Source organism: Hypanus sabinus, chromosome 6 (genome assembly GCF_030144855.1).
Source record: "Hypanus sabinus isolate sHypSab1 chromosome 6, sHypSab1.hap1, whole genome shotgun sequence".
Taxonomy (NCBI): Eukaryota; Metazoa; Chordata; class Chondrichthyes; order Myliobatiformes; family Dasyatidae; genus Hypanus; species Hypanus sabinus.
The window spans coordinates 149,309,901-149,334,254 of record NC_082711.1 but is presented as its reverse complement, the minus strand read 5'-3'; the positions used below and the strand labels follow the sequence as shown (position 1 = coordinate 149,334,254).

General features: G+C 43.7%; 1 protein-coding gene across 2 annotated transcripts in view; it reads left to right on the top strand.

The window, feature by feature from the left end:
• galnt17 (polypeptide N-acetylgalactosaminyltransferase 17) overlaps positions 1-24,354 on the top strand; it is a 457,606-nt gene that overhangs the window by 91,754 nt on the left and 341,498 nt on the right. For both annotated transcript variants that reach the window (XM_059971405.1, XM_059971406.1), the window contains one exon: positions 2,171-2,345. In XM_059971405.1, coding sequence (XP_059827388.1) covers positions 2,171-2,345 — 175 coding nt within the window. The remainder of the gene's footprint in view (positions 1-2,170; positions 2,346-24,354) is intronic.

The following is a 24,354-nucleotide window of genomic DNA, read 5'->3' as shown; positions in this document are numbered from 1 at the left end:
TTTGAGTGAGAAAGGTGGAATGGATAACATCTTGTTTTATCTGATGATGATGTCTGTGCTATTCCTGTGTTCCTACAAGTAAAAGATATTATTGAGATTGTCTCCCTTCAAAGCCCATGTCTGACTACTTCAAAGATTCCTTCCTTATGAGGGATCCTGTCTCTTCACCACAATCTTTACTCAAACTTTCCTTTTAACCTATTATGGGATGTGATGATTGCTGGCAAGGTCAACATCGCTTGTCCAATCTTCAGTACTCATTGAAATGATTAGTCTGCAAGACCACATCTGAATTAAATTCAGCCACATCTGATTTAAAGTCAACCATGTTAATGGATCCAGAGACACATATAGATCAGTCAGGATGGAAGATTTACGTCCGTAAAGGGTATTACTGAATTGGGAGGTAATTACAACAATCTAGTAGATTCTCTAAAGTCCTCATTCATTTAGTTATCTCATTATTTGCAATGATGAGATTCATGTATGAGCTCTGGATATTAGTGCAGTGACTTAGCCATTCCGTCAACTGCATCCATTGTACAATCCTTTCAGCCTGTATCCTGGTTAAGGGAGACTTCTGATTCTCCCTGTGTCTGGTCTGGTCTATTGCTACACATGCAGCCTATTTTACCATCTAGAAAGACAAGTCTGTCCACCTCCAAGCAGTAGATGTTCTCCCAATAAACCTGAATGTTAGCCCAACAGATACGGACACCATCTGTTTGGCATTTTTGATACAGATTGTGCATGCCGGAAAGAAATACAATATAACCAACAGAATAAACCTGGCCAGGATTGTGCTGACTTATTGGACACAGGTTTCCTGTGAATTCTGCCGTTTCTATTGATTTTACGTCTGAGGAACACCGGTATTAATGGCATTCAAATAATGCTTACTTTCTCAAGAAATTTGTTGTTAAGGAGTGCAGTTTCTCAATACAGTAAAAGTATCAGTCTGGATGCAGGGTCTCAACACAAAATAACTCCAAAGGGCCAGATCCAAAGCATTTAAGTCTGGCAACCAAGAAAATTACAAGAAATCCAGGTACAATCTCTGGAAAGCTATCTCATGGGCAAAGTGGCAATTCCAGACTAAACTTGAATCAGTGAAGGATGCTCGACAGCTGTGGCAGGGCTTGAAGGCCATCACCTCTTACAGATGAGCTCAATGCCTTATATGCTCACTTTGACTGTCAAACCATGGAGATCCATCACAAACTCCCAAAGGCCTCAATGACCCTGTGATTTCAGTCTCTGAGGCCAATGTGAGAGCATCCCTCAGGGATTTGAACCATCCAGCCCAGATGGGGTACCTGACTGATTACTAAAGACCTGTGCTGATCAATCAGCTGGGGTGCTCATTGAGATCTTTAACCTCTTGCTTTAGTCGTCTGAGGTATCCACCTGCTTCAAGCAGGCTAAGTACAGATCCAATGCTATTTTTAAATTTGACGATGATGCCACAGTCGCAGAAAAGGAGCATACATCGTCAGAAACCTCCACCACCCAAGTCAGGCTCTCTTCTCGCATGGCCATCAGGAGGAAGGTACAGGAGTCTCAGGACTCGCACCACCAGGTTCAGGAAGAGTTATTATCCCTCATCCGTCAGGTCCCTGAACTACAGGGGATAACTTCAACTTCACTTGCCCCCATTACTGAATTGTTCCCACATCCCATGAACTCACTTTCAGAGACCCTTCATTTCATGTTCTCAATATTTATTGTTTATTTATTTTTAAATTATTATTATTTCATTTTCTTCTTTTTGTACTTGCACAGTTTGTTGTCTTTTGCATACCGGTTGTCCAATCTGTTGGTGGGGTCTTTCATTGATTCTATTATGGTTATTAGATTTATTGAGTAGGCCAGTAAGAAAATTAATCTTAGGGTTGTATATGGTGACATATATGTACTTTGATAATAAATTGAATTTGACTTTGAGCTTTGAATTTTGAACGACTATTTCTCTGCCTCCACAGATGTTGTCTGACCTGTTAAGTTCCTCCACCAGTTTATTTTTTGCATCAGATTCCAGCATCTGCAGTCTCTTGTCTCTCCAGAGTCATAATAATAATGAAATTAAGGACATTCAAACACTTAAAACAATCCTTTTCTTGATAGCTATTGTTTCATACTATATTTTTCTGTTTCTCATTACCCTGAACAGAAGAACTCAAGGCTCCACTAGAAGAGTATGTACACAAGAGATACCCTGGTCTGGTGAAGGTGGTGCGGAATCAAAAACGGGAAGGCTTGATCCGAGCTCGAGTCCAGGGATGGAGAGCTGCAACGGCACAAGTCACAGGTTTCTTTGATGCCCATGTGGAGTTTAGTGCTGGCTGGTGAGTGGTTACTATGCAGTACAGAATTTTAATGAATTCACATCACCCTTTTGTTTGCACAGAAAGGATATGCTCCTATTTAAATTGATAACTAAAGATTAGGGGATTTTCTTATCGCTTGGTGAGTCACATATTCCTGAATGTTAAAGAGTTTAGGGTTTATCATAGCTTTTTGTTTCAGTGTCACACCCTCATTATAACCAAGGAACTGTGATGTGCAACAGATATCAAGAGTCTGTACTTCACATTGTTAATACTTTGTATCACATTTAACAATGTATGGAGAATAAAAAATGATTTTGAACACCATTGCTAATGAACGATGTAAATTGAATTTATAAAATATAATACATAGAGCTATACAGTACAGAAACAGGCCCTTCTGCCCACAGAGTCCATGCTGAATGGAATGCCCATGCAGCTAATTCAACTTCCTACATTCGGTCAATATCCCTCTCAGCTCCCTCCCTCTGTGTACCTATTGGTGAGATACAGAAGCTTGGAGACACACTCAACAATTCAGAAGCAGCTTCTGTCCCTCTGCCATCAGATTTCTGAATGCTCTATTAATCCATGAACACTACCTTGTTATTCCTTTATTTTTGCGCTATTTATTATTTGATAATCTATCGTAATTTTATGTCTTTACATTATACTGCTACTGCAAAACAACAAACTTTAAATCATTAGTGACAGTGATAATAAACTTGATCCTGATTTAGCCTGCAAAGGGCAGAGGAGACAGTCTGAAGGAGGCACCTTTGACAGCAGAGGCTCAAGAGATCTTCCCTGCAGATTCCTCTGGTCATCTTCACGTACTGTCACATACACCATCACACAGCAGCTACCCAGACTGATGATTCCTTCTCCTTGACACCTTGTGCAATAACAGTAGTAAAGTCAAATATTTGGACTGCACCCCTGTTGGAGAAGCCCATGATGGGTTAATGGACCTGCCATCAAAGTAGATCAATATCTCAGCTGTTGGAGATAGGAATGAAGACTTGCTCCTGCTTTTTCTTCAAGCTCCCTACTCTTGCAAACAAGCACCTCAGTCTGTTTATTCTTATCTTCAGAACTCCCCAGGTTAAGTCCAACTTACAGCTGCTTTGCTGGACTTAGAAGTAGGGATGTTTCATTCTCTTCCTTGTTCTATTTCTACTGACCTTAATTCTATCTGTGTGTGTTTCACAGTCCTCTCCGCTTTCTTGCACAATTAAGGTTTGGAAAGTGGCTTGAATAATCTGCTTCTTTTATGCACCACCTGTTACTATAACTGTAGCAGATATCTTCACAGCAAAGATAAATTTAGAACCAGAATCAGATTTATTACCACTGATATTTGATGTGGAAACACGAGGAAATCTGCAGATGCTGGGAATTCAAACAATACCCACAAAATGCTGGTGGAACGCAGCAAGCCAGGCAGCATCTATAGGAGAAACACTGTCCGCCAGCATTTTGTGTATGATGTGGAATCTGTTTTGCAGCAGCAGTATCACGCAAAATCAAAAATATTTATCAAGTTTATACATTAAAGTTTATAAATTGCGAAAATATAAATAAATCGTGCAAAAAAGGAATAATGAGGTAGTGCTTATGGGTTGACGGACCAGTTAAAAATATAATGATGGAGGGGAAGAAACTGTTCCTAAAACACTGAGTATGGGTCTTCAAGCTCCTGTACCTCCTCCTTGATGGCAATAACATGGAGAGGGTATGTCCCAGATGGTGAATGTTCTTAATGATGGATGTCACTCTTGAAGATGTCTTGATGGTGCAGAAGATAGTGCCCAAGATGCAGATGGCTGAGTTTATAACCCACTGCAGCTTCCTGCAATCCCTTGCATCAGAGCCCCATACCAGGCTGTGTCGCTGCCAGCCAGAATGCACTTCACTGTGCGTCTGTAGAAATTTGTAAGAGTCACTGGTAACAGAACACAGATGGTGATCGGTGAAATTAAATATGTAGCCTGTTTGTCAAAAGTGGTTACCTGCAGGGAGGAAAGGCAACTGAGGACAGATGCATGAGCAAAGAAATAAAGGCTGTGATTTATAACCAGGTAAGTTAGCATGACTGTATGGCAATTGTCTAGGACTCTGTGTGTGTAGTAAGTAACCATATACTGCATATATACATATGCTTAATTATAATTATGAAGAAATTGAACCTCACCACCATTGGGTCTAGATGAATCTATCTACAACGGTATAAACAAGGATACTGGATCACAGCTTTGGCATTTTTAAAAATTGCAGCTGCCTGCCTGATGTTCAGAGCACCTTGTTCTCTTGCATCAGAGCTCCCTTAGGAACTCATAGTAAAATTAGTTCCACTGCCCCAGCAGTATATTGGGGTATTGTGCTCCTGTGACAATTGCTTATACAGTAGATATGTTGGCACTTCTATAAAGCATTGCAGTTACACTTTGTCAACAGCACCACAGATATCTGTAAATTTTTGTGGGCTATTGAATGTTATAATTGATGAGTTACCAAAGGGAGACATTCAGATAGGGAGCTTATTACCAGAGTGATAATTTGTCCGGCTTTGAAAGCAAGCAAAGAATTAAGACAAGAAGCAGTCAGAATGCACAAACAGTACCTTGCCTGCAAGGCAAAAGTCAAGAGTACAAGTGCAGGTACGGTGTGTTGAGTTGCCTCTTTCTGTGCCATGAATCAACGGCTTGAAATTTGTTGAAAGCATGTTGCCACCCAAGTACACCACCAGAGTTAAGTATGGGTTGATGATGCAGGTAAGGTGAGGTTTTGTGAAGGCATGTTATGAGGTGAGAGTGGGAACTCATTGTCATAGAATACCAAAGTTACCAAGGGTCTAATCTGTAGCCAGAAGGCTGGATCCATTGGATCTAAGATTTAACGATCTTTTGCAATTTTCTTGGCAGCAGGACTTGTGTGATGTACTTAGACCCCATGGGAAGTTGTGGGTGGTGAGAAAAAACAAGCCTCACAAATAAAATGGCTGGAAAGCAATCTGAAAAGTGGAAAGGACACTTCCCCAGTGCTGACATGTGGGAAAGCTGATAAGAATTTGGTTCTGAATGGCCCTCTGTATTGATTTGAATTGATATACTATTGAAAGCAAATAAATACCGTAAATTCCGGTCTATAAGCTGCTACTTTTTTCCCACGCTTTGAACACTGCGGCTTATACTACGGTGCGGCTAATGCATGCTTTTTTCTCATGCCGCCAAAAACATTTTGCCTCGTAACAGTACACCAATAAAATTGATGAGTAGTTCACAGAGGTCCAATGAAATTGTACGATAAATCAAGCGCACTTTCACAATTAAATTATTGTAAATCAGTCATTTGTACTCACCCTCATCAACATGGAAAACTTGAAGAAAAGCATATGATGCAGCTTTTAAGTTAAAGGCGATCAATCTGGCGGTTGAAGAAGGAAATCGAGCTGCTGCACATAATCTTGGCATAAATGAATCGATTGTGAGATGGTGGAGACGCCAGCGTGAAGAACTGAGTCAATGCAAAAAGACGACAAAAGCTTTAAGAGGTAATCATAGCAGATGGCCCGAACTTGAAAACTTTCTTGAAGACTGGGTTAACACACAGAGAGCAGGCGGCCGCAGTGTTTCCACCGTGCAGATCAGACTGAAGGCTAAAGCAATCGCCACCAAAATGAAAATCGAAGATTTTAGAGGTGGGCCATCGTGGTGTTTTAGATTTATGAGACGAAAAGGCCTGTCCGTCAGGGTACTCACGACTCTGTGTCAGCAGCTCCCTCCCAACCATGAGGAAAAACTTGCTAACTTCCGCAATTTCACTCAAACAAAGATAGCGGAGGAAGATGAAGAAGGTGATCAATAACTTTTCCTGGTAGGCTGCAGTATATATATTTTTTTTACCAGTCGTTAGGAGATATTGGAATGTTGTTCGTGCACTGTTCAGTAAAAAAGTATACGCAACGTAATTTGTGTGTTACCGATACGTATGTATATTTAAAAGTAGCTGTGTTACAGGCACTGTTCGAAAAAAAGCATTTGCAATATGTATTTGTTTATGTTACCATACGGATTTAATTAAAAGTTAAAAAATCCTCACGAGTAATATCTTTCTGTGTAAATATCTCATATTACAACGTGGGACACCTGCGGCTTAAAATCCGGTGCGGCCTGTACAAGTACAAAATTGATTTTCTTTCTAAAATTAGAGCGTGCAGCTTTTAATCAGGTGCGCTCTGTAGTCCGGAATTTAGGGTATCTTAAAAGTCAGAAGATTTAAAAATCATAAATGCAAAAGAATCAACTGAAATCTACAATTTTGATTAATAAAACACATTTAGAGTCAACAAATAATTAAACCCAATTCAGAAAATTGTTTTCTTTCTTTCTCATATCTGTAAAACACTTGTTAAGTAAATGGACTCTCAAATCCAATATTAGCAAACCCTGGCTCAGATCTAATGATAGATTCCATAAACTCTATGTGGAGTTCAGCAGCTGTTACAGAGAAATCATTGGCAGAACTTACTCAACAAGTTTAGGAGTTCTGCATGCATGTTGGAATCCTGAACTGGCAGGAACGTAGAATAGAAAAGCAAATTCTTGTAGTTCTCTGTGCAATTTCCAATATTTCTAGCTGGTACCAACACTATAATTCCATGAACGACAGTTTTCAATAACATTGGTAATTGGTTCATTATTGTCATGTGGACTGCAATATAGAAGAAAGCTTTTGATCGCAAGCCATCCAGTCAGATAAAGACATTGAGGTCATTGAAGAACAGAATGCAGAATCAGGTCCAACTTTTTACGGAGAAAAGTCAATGCATGTAGATAATTAAAGTGCAAGGGCCATGGCAACCAGAGAAAGATACATAAAATGCTGGAGGAATTCAGCAGGTCAGGCAACATCCTAAGAAATGAACACCAGTCAATGTTTCACTTGAACCCTTCTTCAGGACTGTAAATTAATCTGCTGGGGTCATCTATTGTACCCAGTGCTCCCGATACCGCCTCCTCTACATGGTGAGGCACATCGTAAATTGGGGAACATCTTTGTCGAGCACCACTGCTCCATGCACCGAAAGCAGAACTTCCCGGTGCCCCAACATTTTAATTCCGATGACCATTCCTATTCCATCATGTCAGTCCATATCTTCCTCTTGTGTCATGATGAGACCACTCTCAGGGTGAAGGAGCAACACTTAATGTTCTGTCTTGGCAGCCTCTAACCTGATTGCATGAATATTGAATTCTCATTCTGGTAAAACAGTTTTCCTATACCTCCCTCCTCTTTTCCCCATTCTGATCTTTTCACACCAGCCTATCACTTACCCCTTGGTCCCTTCCTCCTTCCTTTCTCCTATGGTCCACTGTCATCTCCTCAAATTCCTTCTTCTCCAGCCCTTGACATTCTCATTACCTGGCTTCACCTTTCACCTTCCAACTAGCTTCCTTCCCCTTCTGCCAATTCTTTTATTCTGGTATCTTCCCCCTTCCTTCTCAGTCCTGAAGTAGGGTCTCGGCCCGAAACATTGACTGTTTATTCCTTTCCATAGTTGCTGCCTGAGCTGCTGAGTTCCTCCAGCATTTTGTGTGAGTTGCTTTGGATATCCAGCATCGGCAGAATTTCTTGTGCTTATCATTGGCATGTTACACCCGTGGCCCCCTCCTTTTTGAGAATCGCAGGATCACTATTGATTCAAGTCAGGAGACCCAGGAAATGAGAGAAGAACATGCAGAATCCGCAAAGAATTTGGAATGTGTCCTGGCCTCCGAAAGGCGGAACCATTGATACCGGCTATTGTCTCTTGGAGACGGAATTGTGTATTGAATCCTGTACATTGCATCGAAGCCCCCAGGCAATGAACCGAGGGGGAGGTTGGTGGAGGGATTGCATCATCCCAACCTGATTGACATCTGAGACCCTGTGAGTCAGGATAAAAGAGGGTCTGTGGGAACAGCCCCTCAGACGCACCAGAAGAAACGCTAGCGATCCCGTAATAGCGAAAGCCGGTGGGAAGGCCAGGTGCGTTTGTTTCCATTTGCCCCAGAATCAGTGGTCCTTTACCATGGAAGAACGGTTTTTAGCTAACAACGGGGAAATCAACTCCCAATGACTCTCGAAGGATTGACATCATAAAAGGAATGGGCAAGTTTTAACCCGTCTTTCTCTCCAACCAAAAAGCTGCAGCTTGAATGAACTAAAGTGACTTTTATATTTCCATCGGACAATACATTATCCCCTAGACAACGATAGAGCTATTCCTTATTGATTATTATTATACCCGCACTTTTAGATTTAGTACTGATGACATATATTATCTGTATGTTTGCATTAATATTATTTTTGTGTATTTTTATCAATAAATACTGTTAAAATAGTACCATCAGACTTCAACGGACCTCTCTATCTTTGCTGGTAAGTGACCCAGTTACGGGGTACATAACAATTGGGGTTCTCGTCTCAGGATTTGACACCAAATTGGGAGGCCAGTGAATCGGGCTTGTAAGTCCAAACTTGGATCTGGTTACGCGGGTAGCCAGACGGGAAACCAGCAAAGATGGACGTGGGTGAATTTATAGAAAACCCAACTCTGGAGGTGCTAGAGGCGGCCACCAAATCAGACTTGATAAATTTGGCGAAGGGGTTAAACCTCGCAGAGGTGAGGTTGTCAATGAGAAAGCGGGAGGTGCGAAGGGCAATAACTCAGTATTATATTGGGAAGAATGTGTTTGCAGCTGAGGTATTGGAAAATATCCCTGAAAAGGTACCAGCTAGTGGGATGGCTCAGTTAGAGTTGGAGAAATTAAGGTTGGAATATGCAATTAAGTTAAAGCAGCTGGAAGCAGCTGAGAAGGAGAAAGAAAGGGCCGAGAGAGAAAGGGAGCATGCGCTCCAGCTAAAGGAGTTAGTGGTGAAACGGGAGCAGGAAAGAGCTGAGAAACAAAGAGAGCACGAAATTCAGTTAAAACAGCTGGAAGCAGCTGAAAAAGAGAAGGAAAGAGTTGAGATGGAGAAGGAAAGAGCTGAGAAAGAGAAAGAAAGGGCCGAGAAGGAGAGGGAGGCAGAGAAACAGAGGAAACATGACTTGGAGATGGAGAAGTTAAGGCAAGAGCAACGAGTTCAGGGGTCAGACCGAGAGGAGCAGTTTAATGTTAGTTGGGAGTTGAAGTTAGTACCTCCGTTCAAGGAGATGAATGTTGATAGTTATTTCTTGCTTTTTGAAAAGGTGGCAGTGAATCAGAAGTGGCCCAGAGATCAGTGGGTGGCGCTGTTACAAAGTGTGTTAAAAGGGAAGGCACAGCGGGCATATACGGCGTTGTCCATGGAGGAGGAAGAGGAGGAGAGTTATGACAAAGTAAAGGTGGCCATTCTCCAGAGTTATGAGTTAGTACCTGAAGCTTATAGACAAAAGTTCAGAAATTTAAAGAAAGGGTGGAATCAGACGTATACTGAGCTTGCCTATGAGAAGGGTGTGCTCTTGGACCATTGGTGCACAGCAGAGATAGTGGAAGAGGATTATTGGCATCTCAGAGAGTTAGTTCTGATTGAGGAATTTATAGGTTGTGTTTCAGAGGATATCCGGATGGATTTGAATGAGAAGCCGAAAAAGTCCCTTTCAGAATTTGCTAGGTTCGCAGATGAATATGCCCTAACCCACAAGACAAAGTTTTCCTCGAATAAAAGTTCCCAGAGAGACCGTGGGAATGATCGAGAAAGCCCGTCAGCTGAGGCAGAGGTCCCCCTGGGAGCTAGTGGTAAGATTGAGGGGGAAAGGGCAGACGGCCAGAGATTTCTGGGCTTAATTGTGGAAAGGGGGGGCATTTTGCATCTAGGTGCTTTGCTCCGAGGAAAGAGACAGGAAAAGGGAAAGCAGCAGTCCCTATCAGATGTGCCGTGGTAATCAGTAAATCAACAAGAGAGCCCCAGGCAGACAGAGTACGAGAAGGATCTGAGACTTGTATGTCAAACAGAACAGTGTCTGTGAGGGAGGGAGACACCCCAGTTCCAGTACGGATCTGGAGAGACACGGGGGCTGAACTATCATTGATCAGCAGTAAGGTACTAGATTTTGGTCACAAGACGGGAATGGTAGCTGTGAAAGGAATAGGCAAAGAGGCGGAAATGGTGCCCTTGCATTGGGTCATTATGAATTGTGAGCTAGTCTCTGGACCAGTTGAAATGGGGGTGCGATCAGAATTCCCGAGAACTGACGCAGACATCCTTCTGGGTAATGATTTAGCCGGTGGTAAGGTTTGGGCAGCAATGATGCTGACAAAACAGCCTGTGAGTGTTGATGCTCCGCCCCTAGATTCCCAGATCTATCCCGCATGCACGGTTACTCGCAGCATGTCGAGAAAGGCAGCTGAGACAGAGAGCAGTTTAAATCAGGCCAGTGTCAATTTGGCCGAGACGTTCTTACCAACCCTATACCATGAGGGTTTAGAGGGTGGTAAAACAAAGAGTAGTAAAGTGAAAGAGAGTAAGGGAGAGGAGGTAGACCTTTCCTCAGCGAGGAGAAAAGTTCTAGAGGCAGGAGATAAAGATGAGAAACAGGTAGAGCTGTTAAAAGGTCCAGAGTTGGACATGGATGATCTGTCTGGTTTGGCAGAACTGTTTGAAGAAGTTGAAAATTCTAAAGGTGTTCCCGATAATGAAATGAGGGCAGTCCTAGATGAAAAGGGTGCCCTTGCCTTGAAGAAGTCTGCTGGGTTGGCAGATGAGGTTGTTTCAGCCTGCGGGGTTGAGTTTACTCCGGAAGGGAGTTGCCCAGAGAGTAGCTGGGAGAATCAGGGGAATTTAGAATTTGGATCGGGTACGGGTATTGAAAGCCTGGAAGAGGCAAATGTCCCATTTGAGTGTGTCCAAGATGTGGATGCACGTGGTACTGAACATAATAATGGAGCTCAGAAAAAGTCTGAGGTATTTGATTCAGTTGAAAAGGAAGGTAGTCCTTGTGGGTCAGATAGACTTGGTTCAGTGAAGAAAGGGTTAACCTTGGTAATAGTGGGAAGTGAGAGTTCCCAGGTGTTTGTGCTCGAAGGTGTGTTAAAAGTTAATGCGGAGATCAAAAGTGGGGAGATGAATATTATTATTGAAGGAAAAGGGAAATATGTAGTTCCCAAATCGAATGAAGAAAATTTAAAGGCTGGATTAATATCAAAGGCAGCAACCAGGCTCCAGTCATTTCAAAGGCTTGGTACCGAGGCACCTGTGGATCAATTACAGGTTGAGTTGGAAGATGACGGGGGGGGGGGGCATGCTATTGTTATTCCAGAGTGTGGTGTGAAAAGGCGGAATTTGAAATGCTGCTCGAACAAAGAGTTCGAACTGAAAACTAATAGCCTGAAGGGTCCTGAAGAGAAAACTAGCAACTTGCGTAAAATTAAAGAATTGGGTGGAAATTCAGAAGATGGTCTAAGTTTGGGACACAGTGTTGATAAAATAACTCCTATGGAAGAAGCGGGCGAAAGCCTATTTTGCCAGGGTACCCAAACTCCCCACATGAGAATTAACTGGTAAAGAGGCGAGGGTTAATGGGCACTCCATTTTTAAATAGCAAAAGCCGGTTTTACGGGATTTCGACAAAGCATGTGAATAATAAAGACAATCCCGTGGAAGCCTGCCTGTTAAGTTTGAAAGCAACATAAAGATTAGTATTTGCATGAACTTTTGTAGTATACATGTAAGCTAAGATCACAACTTTTTAGTTTTTGTTTTGCTGAAGGAAAGAAATAAAAATAGGTGGTTATTAAATTGAGGTCTGATGCCACAAGACTTTAGTAAGCTACAAGATGTTAAGATATTAAAGGAAGTGACACTGTAATCATTAACTGTTTAGATGCTGAATTGAATGTATACCTGTATTACTCTGTAAAAAAAAACTTTGGTGTTGTGTTAGATTCTAAAATCCTGCAAGACTCTGTATTACTCCGTTTTTACTGATGGTAAAAACGTGTTGAAGAAAGGGGGTGTAAAGCCCGTGGCCCTCTCCTTTCTGAGAATCGCAGGATCGCTATTGATTCGAGTCAGGAGATCCAGGAAATGAGAGAGAGACATGCAGAATCCACAAAGAATTTGGGATGTGTCCTGTTTGGAATGTGGAATGTGTAATAATAATAACATATATTATCTGTATTTTTGCATTAATATTATTTTTGTGTACTTTTATCAATAAATACTGTTAAAATAGTACCATCAGACTTCAACGGACCTCTCTATCTTTGCTGGTAAGTGACCCAGTTACGGGGTACGTAACAGGCAACTAGAACTTGACTCATGAGATATCTGGAGAAGCTTAGTCATAAAGATGGATTTAGAAGGGATTCCTAAGGTGGAAGAGGATTGAATTAAATGAAGAACCTTTGGAGTTGAAATTTAATACCCAAATAGCTGAAATCACAGTCACCAGTAGTAAATCAGAGGTAGTTAGTGGGACGAATGGCAGGGAAAGAAAAGTACACCTGAAAGCACCTATTTGGATAAAAGTAGTCTTAGCTGAGTTTTTGCTTAGATAAAAGAGAAAAAAAAATAGCTACAGTACAGCACAAAAGTTGTAGACACACGCACACGATATACAGTATACAGCTAGCTATATATTAACTATAGCTAGTATATATATAAATAATAGCCAGGTACCTAAGACTATATTGGTTAAAATAGGAAGGTGGCTGGAAAACAGAAATAAAAGTACTTAGCTTTGTATTAACTCGGTGGTATTAAGTGTTATTTGGTAACTGGAAAGGCATAATGCAGAAGTCTTAGGCATCCTAGCTATATAAATGTGCCTAAGACTTTTGCACCGTACTGTAGGTTGGGGAGGAACTTGAATACAAACACTGAAACTTCAAGTCTGAAGCATTGACGGAAAGGTCTGTGAGCTCAACAGTGAAGAAAGGTAGGGAGCTGGTGAAGAAAAGTATACTGCCCAAATTTATAGGACGGATGGTATGACAGGAAGAAAATAACAGGAAAGGGATCTGGATGAGCTGAGGTTGTGCTGGGCACAGGTGTTGCTACAGAGTTGAGAGGTGTCGATCTTGGTGATGGAGATGGAGAAAATATACAGTCACAAATTCACTTCTTTGTCAGCGTGTGCCAGAATTTTAAAGAGTCTTGTCAGCTTTAGACTCTGGTAAATGAATGAGAATGGATAGATTTGCAAGGAGCAAAATAATACTGAGAACAGTAAGGAGTTCTTGAAAGTGAATCTATAGGTTGTAGAATCAGTTCAGGGCAGTGTGGTGAATCAAATTATCCACACTGGTTTTGGAGTCTGATGGTTGTAGGGTAATAAGTGCTCCTGAACTTGATGTTATGGATCCTAGGACTTCTGTATGTTCTAACCAATGGTAGTAGTGAGAAGAAGGCATGGCCTTCAGTGGTAGGGGTCTTTAGTGATGATGCCATTTTCCTGTAGCAGCATTCCATTTAAACGTATTCAATTGTGGGGAAGGCTTCTGTAGCCCTTTCCTTTCCTGAGCATTGGTGCTTCCATACCAGGCCTTGGTGAAACCATCTGGGATCATTTAGAGTAGATATCTGTAGGGTAACATGACAGCATAGCTGTTAGTGCCACACCTTAGAGCACGAGTTGTACGAACAAGCTTCTTTAAGAAGTTTCTATATTCTCCCCATGATGTGTGGGTTTCCTCCCACATTCCAAAACATACAAGTTGGGGTTAGTGAGTTGAGGGTATGCTATGTTGGTGCCATAAGCATGGCAAGTCTTGCGGGCTGCCCCCAGCACAACCTCATCACAAGCTGAATATTTCGCTGTATGTTTTGATGTTTCAGTGTATGTACATGTAACAAATTAAGCTAACCTTCGTCTTTGTTCATTTAATACTAGACATCGGAGGAACACTAGGGAAAATCAGAGGCTAGAGAGGTCATAAATGTGGTGTTGAACGAATGACAAAAGCTCATATGGGGAAGGAGACGTTTTGATTTTGCAAGTCAGAAATTAGAAATAGTAGGGGAATGAGGTAAGTCATTGTTGGTGTCCAGTGATATACCACAGTCAAAATTAAAGACATTCCACATGTACTAGTTACATCCCTCACCTCAAGAAATACTAAATTTAGTTAACAACAAAGAAGCCATATACCAGCACACAATGAAGATCTTATGAGTTCAGAGGGATTGAGTGATAACTTTTTCCTTCACAAATGTATGCTCTTTTCTTGTGAATGTGTCAGGGTCTGAACTGGTTCAAAACTGGGTACTCACACTCATTAGAAATAGCTAAACTTCATTGTAGGGAATTCAATTTGTTGACCATTCCTGAATAAATTTGCAAAAATCACTTGAAGTTTTTACTCATGAAGAAGGTATATTGTCAAACAAAGTAATTTCATACCAAGGCATTTGTAACTTGATTGCAGAGAAAGGCTTTTACCATGAGTGATACACTTTGTAGGTTAATGGTCTGTGCTAAGAGCAATCAGGGTGGATGCTTTTCAGTACCTTCATCTAAATTGGTCAATTTTGCTTTTCAGCTGACAACATAATACAGGAACTATGACATGATAATTGATGCTTTTCAAGTTTGTGAATGCTTTGAGATTCAATTTTCACAGAATCTTAGTTTTTTCCTCCTTGCAAATTTAAATTCTCTTTATTTGCTGAAAACCACTTAGCAGCAGTGGCGCAGATAGGGTGCGCTAACAATGATGCTTCCTGGGATTAATTTAATTCCAACCTGAGCAAAGAGCAAAATGAGTGTCTGGTGTATATTGTTGTCTGGAAGACTGTGGTGAATACTTTCTCCTTCCCACAAATGTCATTGAGAATTTCACAAATAATCTTTTCTTCTTTTCTGGAGCATGGACACAAAACATAAACATGTAACATCGTCTGAAAAAAAATCTTTGAAAAATCTTTAGAACTTGCTTCATAAAAAAAGGATTGGAAATTTGGTCTTCTCCCTTTTGTCTTTGGGGACTGCCATGTCTTATTTATTAATCTTACTGGTGCTAGGTCCCATGTGAATCAGATGATGAAAACCTCTGGGATATAAGTTTGCAGTCTCAATCTCCAATACCTTGGTGACGGACAAAGTTCTACACTTTGAAACTTCCAGAATAGGCAAACTGTACTGAAGCGTATTATCCACCATTTCTTGTGCGATTTTGCTGGTCTCCTGCTGAAGTAGTGATGGACCATCAATAACTCACTCTGAGACGTAAAGGCGAGATATCGGCTTTTATTGACTGGAAGAAGGAACCAGCAGTGAGTGACCACCATACTACATCCTGGAGACTGAGAGGCCTGGCCCAGGCTAAGATCGCCTTTATACAGGGGTCTGTGGGAGGAGCCACAGGAGCAGTCAGCAGGGGGCATGTCCAGACAGGCACATGTAGTTCACCACAAGTAGAACCAAACTTATTTTAGAATTATTATCTCTAATGGAACATTGAACTTGTAATGTTACCACAATGGTTGGTTTGCTTTTCCATTTTTGCCCACAGGAATCAAATTATTTTCGGCACCAAGAGCTGAGTTGTCTAAAGGTTCAGTCAGTAATTTTATCTTTACGTACAGTGCTATAAAAATTATCCACCCCCCCCCCCGGAAGTTTTCATGTTTTATTGTTTTACAGCATTAAATCACAATGGATTTAATCTGGCTTTTTTTGACACTGATCAAAAGAAAAAAAAACTGTGTCAAAATGAAAACAGATCTTGACACGGTGATTAAATTAATAACAAATATAAAACACAAAATAATGGATTGCATAAGTATTTCCCCTCCCCCCCCCTTCAAGCCAGCATTTAGTAGATGCAACTTTGGCAGCAATTACAGCCTTGAGTGTGTGTGGCTAGGTCTCTATCAGCTTTGCACATCTTGATACCGCAGATTTTCCCCATTCTTATTTACAAGACTGCTCAAGCTCTGTCAGATTGCATGGGGATCATGAGTGAACAGTCCTTTTCAAGTCCAGCCACAAATTCTCAATTGAATTAAGGAGTGGACTCTGACATGGCCACTCCAGGACATTAACTTTGTTGTTTTTAAGCCATTCCTATGTAGCTTTGGCTTTTTGCTTGAAGTCATTGCCTTGATGGAAAACAAATCTTCTCCTAAGTCACAGTTCTCTAGCAGACTGCATCAGGTTTTCCTCCAGGATTTCCCCATATTTTGTTGCATTTATTTTACCTTCTACCTTCAGCAGCCTTCCAGGACTTGCTGCAGTGAAGCAACCCCACATCATGATTCAGCCATCAACATTCTTCACAATAGGGATCGTGTAGTTTTGATGCTGTGTGGTGTTTGGCTTGTGCCAAACATAGCATTTAGTCTGAGGGCCAACATGCTCAATTTTTGGTTTCATCAGACCATAGGACCTTCTTCCACCTGATGCCTGAGCCTCCCACATGACTTCTGGTCAAGTCTAGCTGAGATTTTGTCTGAGTTTTTTTTCAACACTGGCTTTTTTTATTTGCCATTCTCCCATAAAGCTGCGACTGGTGAAGCACACAGTACACACAGTCTCTCCCATCTCGGCCACTGAAGGTTGTGACTCCTCCAGAGCTGTTATAGGTCTCTTGGTGGCCTCCCTCATGAGTCTCCTTCTTGCACAGTCACTCAGTGTTTGAGGTTGGCCTGTTCTAGGTTATTGGAGCATTATAGCTATTATTTCCATTTCTTGATGATTGATCTATCTGTACTCCAAGGAATATTCAGTGGCTTGGAAATTTTCTTGTATCCATCTCCTGACTTGTGCTTTTCAATAACCTTTTCAGGGAATTGCATGGCATATTCTTTTGTCTTCATTGTGTAGTTTTTGACAGGATATTGACTTATCAGCAGTTGGACCTCCCAAATACAGGTGTGTTTTATTGAAACACCTTGACTGCACATGATGATCTCCATTTAGCTAATTATGTAACTTCTAAAACCATTTGGCTACATCAGTGATGATTTGATGTGTCATATTAAAGCTGGTGAATGTTTATGCAATCAATTATTTTGTGTTTTATATTTGTAATTAATTCAGATCACTTTGTCGAGAACTGCTTTCACTTTGACAGGAAAGAGTCTTTTCCTGTTGATCAGTGTCAATAAAAAGCCAAATTAATACTGTGATTCAACTTTGTAAAAAAAAATGAAAACTCCAAGGGGGGGGGGGGTGAATACTTTTTATAGGTGCTGTATATTGACTGGGATTGGCTTAGTGCAAACACTTGATGGGCCAAAATTTGTTAACTGCATTCAATATAATTTTTTGAGACAATACATAGATCAGCCAACCAGAGAAGGTGCTGAATGTGACCTTAGGAAATGAAACTGGGCAGGTGAGGGGAGTGTCTGTGCAAGGAGACTTGACTGTGCACGTGATGCACCATCAATAACTCACTCTGAGACGCAAGGCGAGATATCGGCTTTTATTGACTGAAGAAGGAACCAGCAGTGAGTGACCATCATATTACATCCTGGAGAATGAGGCAGAGGATCAGACCTCGATCGCCTTTATACAGGGGCCTGTGGGAGGAGCCACAGGAGCAGTCAGAAGGGGGCATGTCCAGTCAGGCACATAGTTCACCACATTCACCCCCCCTTTGTTTGAAAGAGTCCACATGTGGCAAAGTTTCGTACAGGTCAAGTCTATCAGGTGGTCGAATCTGTTGCTGCGAGCTACGTAGCACCGGCTGTGATTGCACAGATGCCAGCGGCATTGGTGATTGCACAGGAGACGGAGGTTGTGCTGGTTCCAGCTCATGCATGTGCGAGGCACCTGGTATATAAGTGTCGTGAGGAGTCCATGTAGGGCCTGGTGAGCGCAGTGTGACCTCGGGTACAGGGTTCATAGTTACCAGAGAGTGTTCAGGGTAGTGGTCTGCTGCACCTGCGGGCGCCAGGTCGCGGATGGAGACCGTGTCCTCCCGCCCATCAGGTAAGACCACGTAAGCATACTGGGGGTTCGCATGCAGAAGGTGAACCCTCTCGACCAGCGGGGAGTATTTATTGCTCCTCACATGTTTGCGGAGCAGCACTGGCCCCGGGGGACATCAGCCAAACTGGTAGAGTGGTCTCAGTGACAGACTTCCTGGGAAAAGAGAATAGGAGTTCGTGGGGGGGGGGTGGGGCCACCATCTGACCACCTGGGCCCTCCAAGGGCTTGTGCTTGGCTCAATGATCCCCTCCCTGAGCAGCCACCTCATGGGTTTACAGTTGGGGTCAGGTTGGCGAACAGCGGCGGGGGAGGGACCTCGAGAGTGGAGAGACTGCAAGTGGTGTCGGTAGCGCAGCTGTCGTGCTGGATGGGATGTGTGTGTCGCTGTGTGTGTGTGGTCAGTAGTGATGAAGTCCCACAGAACTGAGGATTCCGGACAGTGAGTGGTGGGAGGGGCCCGTCATATACCATAGACACACTTTCGAGATGGCTCTGGAAGTCCAGCCCCAATAGCACAGGTGCGCACAGATTAGGCATGACCAGTAGCGCAAAATTCCGATATTCTGTGCCCTGCACCACCAATGTCGCTACACAATCCCCCCGGATGTCTGTGGAATGCGACCCAGAAACCAAATGGATCTTCTGACTTACTGGCCGTGTTGCGAGTCCACAGCGTTGCACTGTGTCCGGGTGAATAAAACTCTTAGTGCTGCCCATGTCAAACAGGCATCTAGTCCTGTGCCCCTCCACCCGGATGTCTATCATGGACCTTGCAAGCGGGTGTGGGGCGCTTTGGTCGAGGGTTACAGTGGCCAGAATTGAATCGCCGTCGGGGTACCTGATAAGCATCGGAGGGTCGGGGGAGGGGCATGCTGACGCCGACAAAGATGGCCGCCCACATCCGGGGTACCAGGTACGCATCGGAGGGTCGGGGAGGGGTGTGCTGACGCCGACAAAGATGGCCGCCCACATCTGGGCATGCAAGATGGCGGCCCCCACGTTTCACCCGCAGCGCTGCACGCTGCTCGCAGTTTGGACTTACAGACCTTGGCGAAATGGCCACGCTTTCTGCAGCTGGAGCAGGTCGTTTCTCGCACTGGACAGCGTTTTTGAGAGTGCTTTTTGTGGCCACAGAAATAACAAAGCACAGGCTTCTGACGGGCCACCGCTGTGGTCGGGTTTGGGGAGCTCGTGGAATCGCAACTGGCAGCGGCGATTTCGCCCGCGGGAGCCGGTGGTGGCGGGGTCTGAGGCGTCCACAGAACCGGCAGGGAATTGCGCGACTGGACAGCATCGGCGTAGTGCAGCACAGCTTCCAGAGTGTTGGCCGTCTCGATCGCCGAGCGTAAGGTAAGGTTGGAGTGTTCCAGCAGCCGCTGGCGCACGTACACTGACCTCAGTCCCGTCACAAAGGCGTCTTGCACCAGCAGCTCTGCATGCTGTTCTGCCGTGAGCGTCTTGCAGTCAGAAGCTCGGACGAGTGTCTGTAGTGCTCGGAGAAACTCGGCGCTCGAGTCTCCAGGCCGCTGTCGCTGGGTAGCTAAACGATGTCTTGCGTAGACGGTGTTCACCGGCCGCAGGTACTGTCTTTTGAGGGCGTCCAGTGCCCCTTCGTAGGTCGGCAGGTCCCGGATAATGGAATAAACTTTTGGGGTGACCCTCGAGAGGAGAATTCTGTACATAACAGCAGGGTCAGTCGCACGAAGCTCCGCCAAGTATGATTGGAAGCATGCAAGCCAGAGTTCAAAGGCAAGAGTTGCTTCAGGGTCTTGAGGGTCCAAATCCAACCTTTCCGGACGTAAAACGGTTTCCATGTTTTAAAACTTTCGGTCAATAAAATTGATGCACCATCAATAACTCACTCTGAGACGTAAGGCGAGATATCGGCTTTTATTGACTGAAGAAGGAACCAGCAGTGAGTGACCATCATATTACATCCTGGAGAATGAGGCAGAGGATCAGACCTCGATCGCCTTTATACAGGGGCCTGTGGGAGGAGCCACAGGAGCAGTCAGAAGGGGGCATGTCCAGACAGGCACATAGTTCACCACAGCACGGTGAAACAGAAAACAGTAACCTTCATTCAATAAGTTTCAGGGTTGTAATAGAAAGAGATAAGATTGATCCACAAGTTAAGATGCTAAATTAGGGGAAGTCTGATTTCTATGCCACAAGGGAGGACTTGGCAATTGGGAGCAGATGCTTCTGGGTAAATCAATATCTTACAAGTGAGTCTTTTAAAAGAGAATTAGTAAAAATTCACGCTAGCATTTACAACTAAGGGTGAAAGGTAAACAAGGCAAGATGAGCAAACCTTGGATAACAAAGTTATTAAAATTTGTGATATGTGTAAGCAACTACAATGAAGTGTGTGCTTTGAGAAATATAGAGGGTGAAGAAGACCAAATTAGGATGGCGTAGAGACGACATGAATTATTCTTGCTTGGTGCAGTTAAAGAGAATTCTAAGTTATCCTATGAGTTTGACAAATTTCTGCATTCTTCTATGACTATAAACTTCTGTATTACTATATGACTTTGACAAACCTCCATCGATACACAGTGGAGAATCACCTAACTTGTTTCATTGAGGCCTGGTATGGTGACACCAATGCCCAGGAACTGAAAAAAGCTGCAGAAAGTACTGGATACAGCCCAGTCCAGAACATTCAAAGCCCACCCCAAGGTCAAGTACATTCAAAAGGAGTGCTGCCACCAAAAGTGGCAATGTCTATAAAGACCCCTACCATTGAAGCCCATGTCATCTTCTCACTATTACCATTAGATAGGTTCAGGAACACATTATCCTACAACGCATCAGGGTCAAGTTAGTCTCACTTTAGTCTCATAAGTCTCACGTTCTCAGTTTTATTTTATTTACATAGTTTGTCTTATTTTTGCTTATTGCACTTCAATGTTTGTCAGTCTTTACTTGTTTCCAGTTTTTCATAACATTTTATTTCTTTTTTCCTGTAAACATCTGCAAATAAGTGGATCACAAGGGAATGTATAGCAATGTACTTGTAGTTTAATAATAAATTAAGTTTGAGATTTGAGCTTTGAACTTTGAGTATGTTGGAAGTACTGTTCCCTCTAAGATGTGCACATGTGAGACCATGCAGTCACTGAAATGCTTCTGCATGCATAACCTCTGTTTCTGTGCAGCTGGAATGAAGAAAAACAAGAAAAAAATTACTAAATGTGAAAGATTTTCCTTGTTGTATTGTATTTTATTATACCCTTCAATTAATAAATAAAATCAAAAGTATATGAATAACACACACAAAATGCTGGAAGAACTCAGCAAGCCAGGCAGCATCTTTGGAAAAAAAAACAGATGATGTTTCAGGCTGAAACCCTTCAGCAGGGCCCAGTAAATATGTGAATTTTCAATTTTCATTCTAAATGATCATAGCACGCATATTACAAAAAAAACATTTAAAGTGCTGAGCAGTTTTCAGGCCATGTAAACATTTCCTGCTCAGAGTAATGATTGGTCCGAGCAAGCAAATTAAAGAGAACGTTGCTTAGAAACAAGAGTGGGGCTTGACAAAGGATGGGTCCCCTATGATACCAAAGGGGTAGACTGTGTATAGAGTCAAGGGATGTAGGTGAAGTTCTATGTTGGTAGTCTGAGGTGTGTCACTATTTAGAAGGTGGAGGTGTTAGGTTACAAAGTGTTTTAAGTTTAGGGTTGGATGAGATCTATCGAAGAGTGCTGTAGGAAACAAGGGAGAAGATTGCTGAGCCACAACAGATTTTTAACTCTTTGATAGCCACGTTCAAGGTACCAAGACTGGAGAATATTGAATGCTGGTTCTTTACTTCAGAAAAGAAGTGGGGACTAGCTGTGTAACTAAAGGCTGGTGAACTTTACATTGGTGGAAGAGAACTTATTGGAGAAAATTCGAAGAGACAGGATATGTATACATTTGGAAAGGCAGGAATAGATTAGGGATGATCAGGATGTGGAGAAACTCCCATCTCTCTAACTTAATTAAGATGTTTGAGAAGATAACAATGGGTGGTGGGGTGGTGGCTCTACCAAAAGAGGTATAAGGTACTTCTTCCCTCTGCTAGCCTGCAGGTCACCCTTGGGTTAAGTGTAGCACCTGCTTAGCCCCCTGATTGGGGTCATGTGAAGCCACGGGATCAGATGGTGGATGGTCACATGAGCAGCTGCTGTATATCATGTCCTGATTACTAACGGCAGGCAGATAATCTCTGAAGAGTATTGATCATGACTGGGGTCATCTGTCTTGTAAAGACACTACCCAGAAGAAGGCAATAGCAAATTACTTCTGTTGAAAAAATTGCCAAGAATGATCAAGGTCATGGGATTATGATTGTTTGTTATACAAAATGGCACAATGATGAAGAATGAAGATTAAAACTGGGCAGAAAACTGTCAGGACATTAATGAGGCACTTGACAAGAAGTTGTCTGATACACTGAACCAGAATGCTAAGGCACATGGGATCCAAGGTAGATTGGCTAATTGGATCCAAAATGGGCTGGGTGATGGTAGGCAGAGGATCGTTTTGAAAGGATGTTTTGGGCAATGCTATCTGGAACACTATCAGTGGAGCTGCTGGAATCAGATACAGTCATCATGTTTAGGAGGGACTTAGGCAGACACAAATAAGGAAGGTATAGAAGGGTATGGTCCTACTGCTGTTAAATTGGATTAATATAGATGGGCAATCTGGTCTTTGATGAACATGGTAGACTGAAGGATGTTTTCTTTGTCTAAATTACTCTATGGCCTCACAAGTCCAGTACTTAGCTGTCAGGGTCCAGTCCGTAATCCAGGTTCCAGGTTTTGATCTGGTCCGAGGGCTCCGGACTCCGGGTCCTGCAGTTGTCCCTCCCGTCACCCGTGATCTAGTTAGGATCCTCCTGGCTTAAGGAGACACACCTGTAACTCATTGAGCTGCAGGTTTATAAGGGCCTTGGGACTGGGACCAGGTGGGTGGTCATTTTGTTTTGTTTCCTGTTTCTCCGCCGGCTCCGGACTCTTCTCTGCATTCGGTTATCCTGCCTGGGCTCAGATCTACTCCTCATCATGCTTCTCTGCCCCGTACCAGTTATGCCAGGTTGGTCCTCTCCCCCACCTTTCTTCCCTTGCGCTGGTCCTGCTTCTCCGCTCGTTTGTGTTGTTCGTGCGGTTGCGCTGTCTGCCAGCCTTTCCTGATTTTTCTGTTATCATGACTGTTGTGTTGGTCACCCTGGACCTATGCCTGTTCCTACCCCTTGCCTCCATCGGGCAGGCCTGGCCGGTCTGCTGCTGCCCGGTGGGGGTTCTGCCCCGCCCTCATCCCCCCCAAACCCGCCTAGGGGTCCGCGTCATGCCCAGGCCTCCGGTGTTTCTGCCTGGGAGGCAACCCTACCAGGGACATATGCGGCCCGCCCAGGGAAGGCTCTTTTCTGCCCCGTCCTCCTCTTACGCCCGAACTCTGGGATCGTGCCCCGCACCCGCCTAGGGCTTCATGTCGTGCCCAGGCCTCCGTTGTTTCCGCCTGGGATGCGGCCCTTCCCGGGACATATGCAGCCTGCCCAGGGAAGGCTCTTTTCTGCCCCGTCCTCCTCTTACGCCCGAACTCTGGGATTGTGCCCTGCACCCGCCTAGGGGTTCATGTCGTGCCCAGGCCTCCGTTGTTTCCGCCTGGGAGGCGGCCCTTCCCGGGAGATATGCAGCCCACCCAGTGAGGGCTCTCTGCCAGCCTATCTAGCCACCTAGACCTGCCTGACTGCCTGAACCCTGGGGACCTGCCTGACTGCCTGAACCCCGGGGACCTGTCTGACAGCCGGCCTGAACCCTGGGGACCTGTCTGCCTGAACTCTGAACCCCGGGAGCCTGTCTACCTGAACTCAAACTCAGGGAGGCCACTCAGCTCTGCCTGCCTGAACTTCGGGAGCCCGCTCCGCTCTGCCTGCCTGAACTTCGGGAGCCTGCTCCGCTCTGCCTGCCTGAACTTCGGGAGCCTGCTCCGCTCTGCCTGCCTGAACTTCGGGAGCCTGCTCCGCTCTGCCTGCCTGAACTTCGGGAGCCTGCTCCGCTCTGCCTGCCTGAACTTCGGGAGCCTGCTCCGCTCTGCCTGCCTGAACTTCGGGAGCCTGCTCC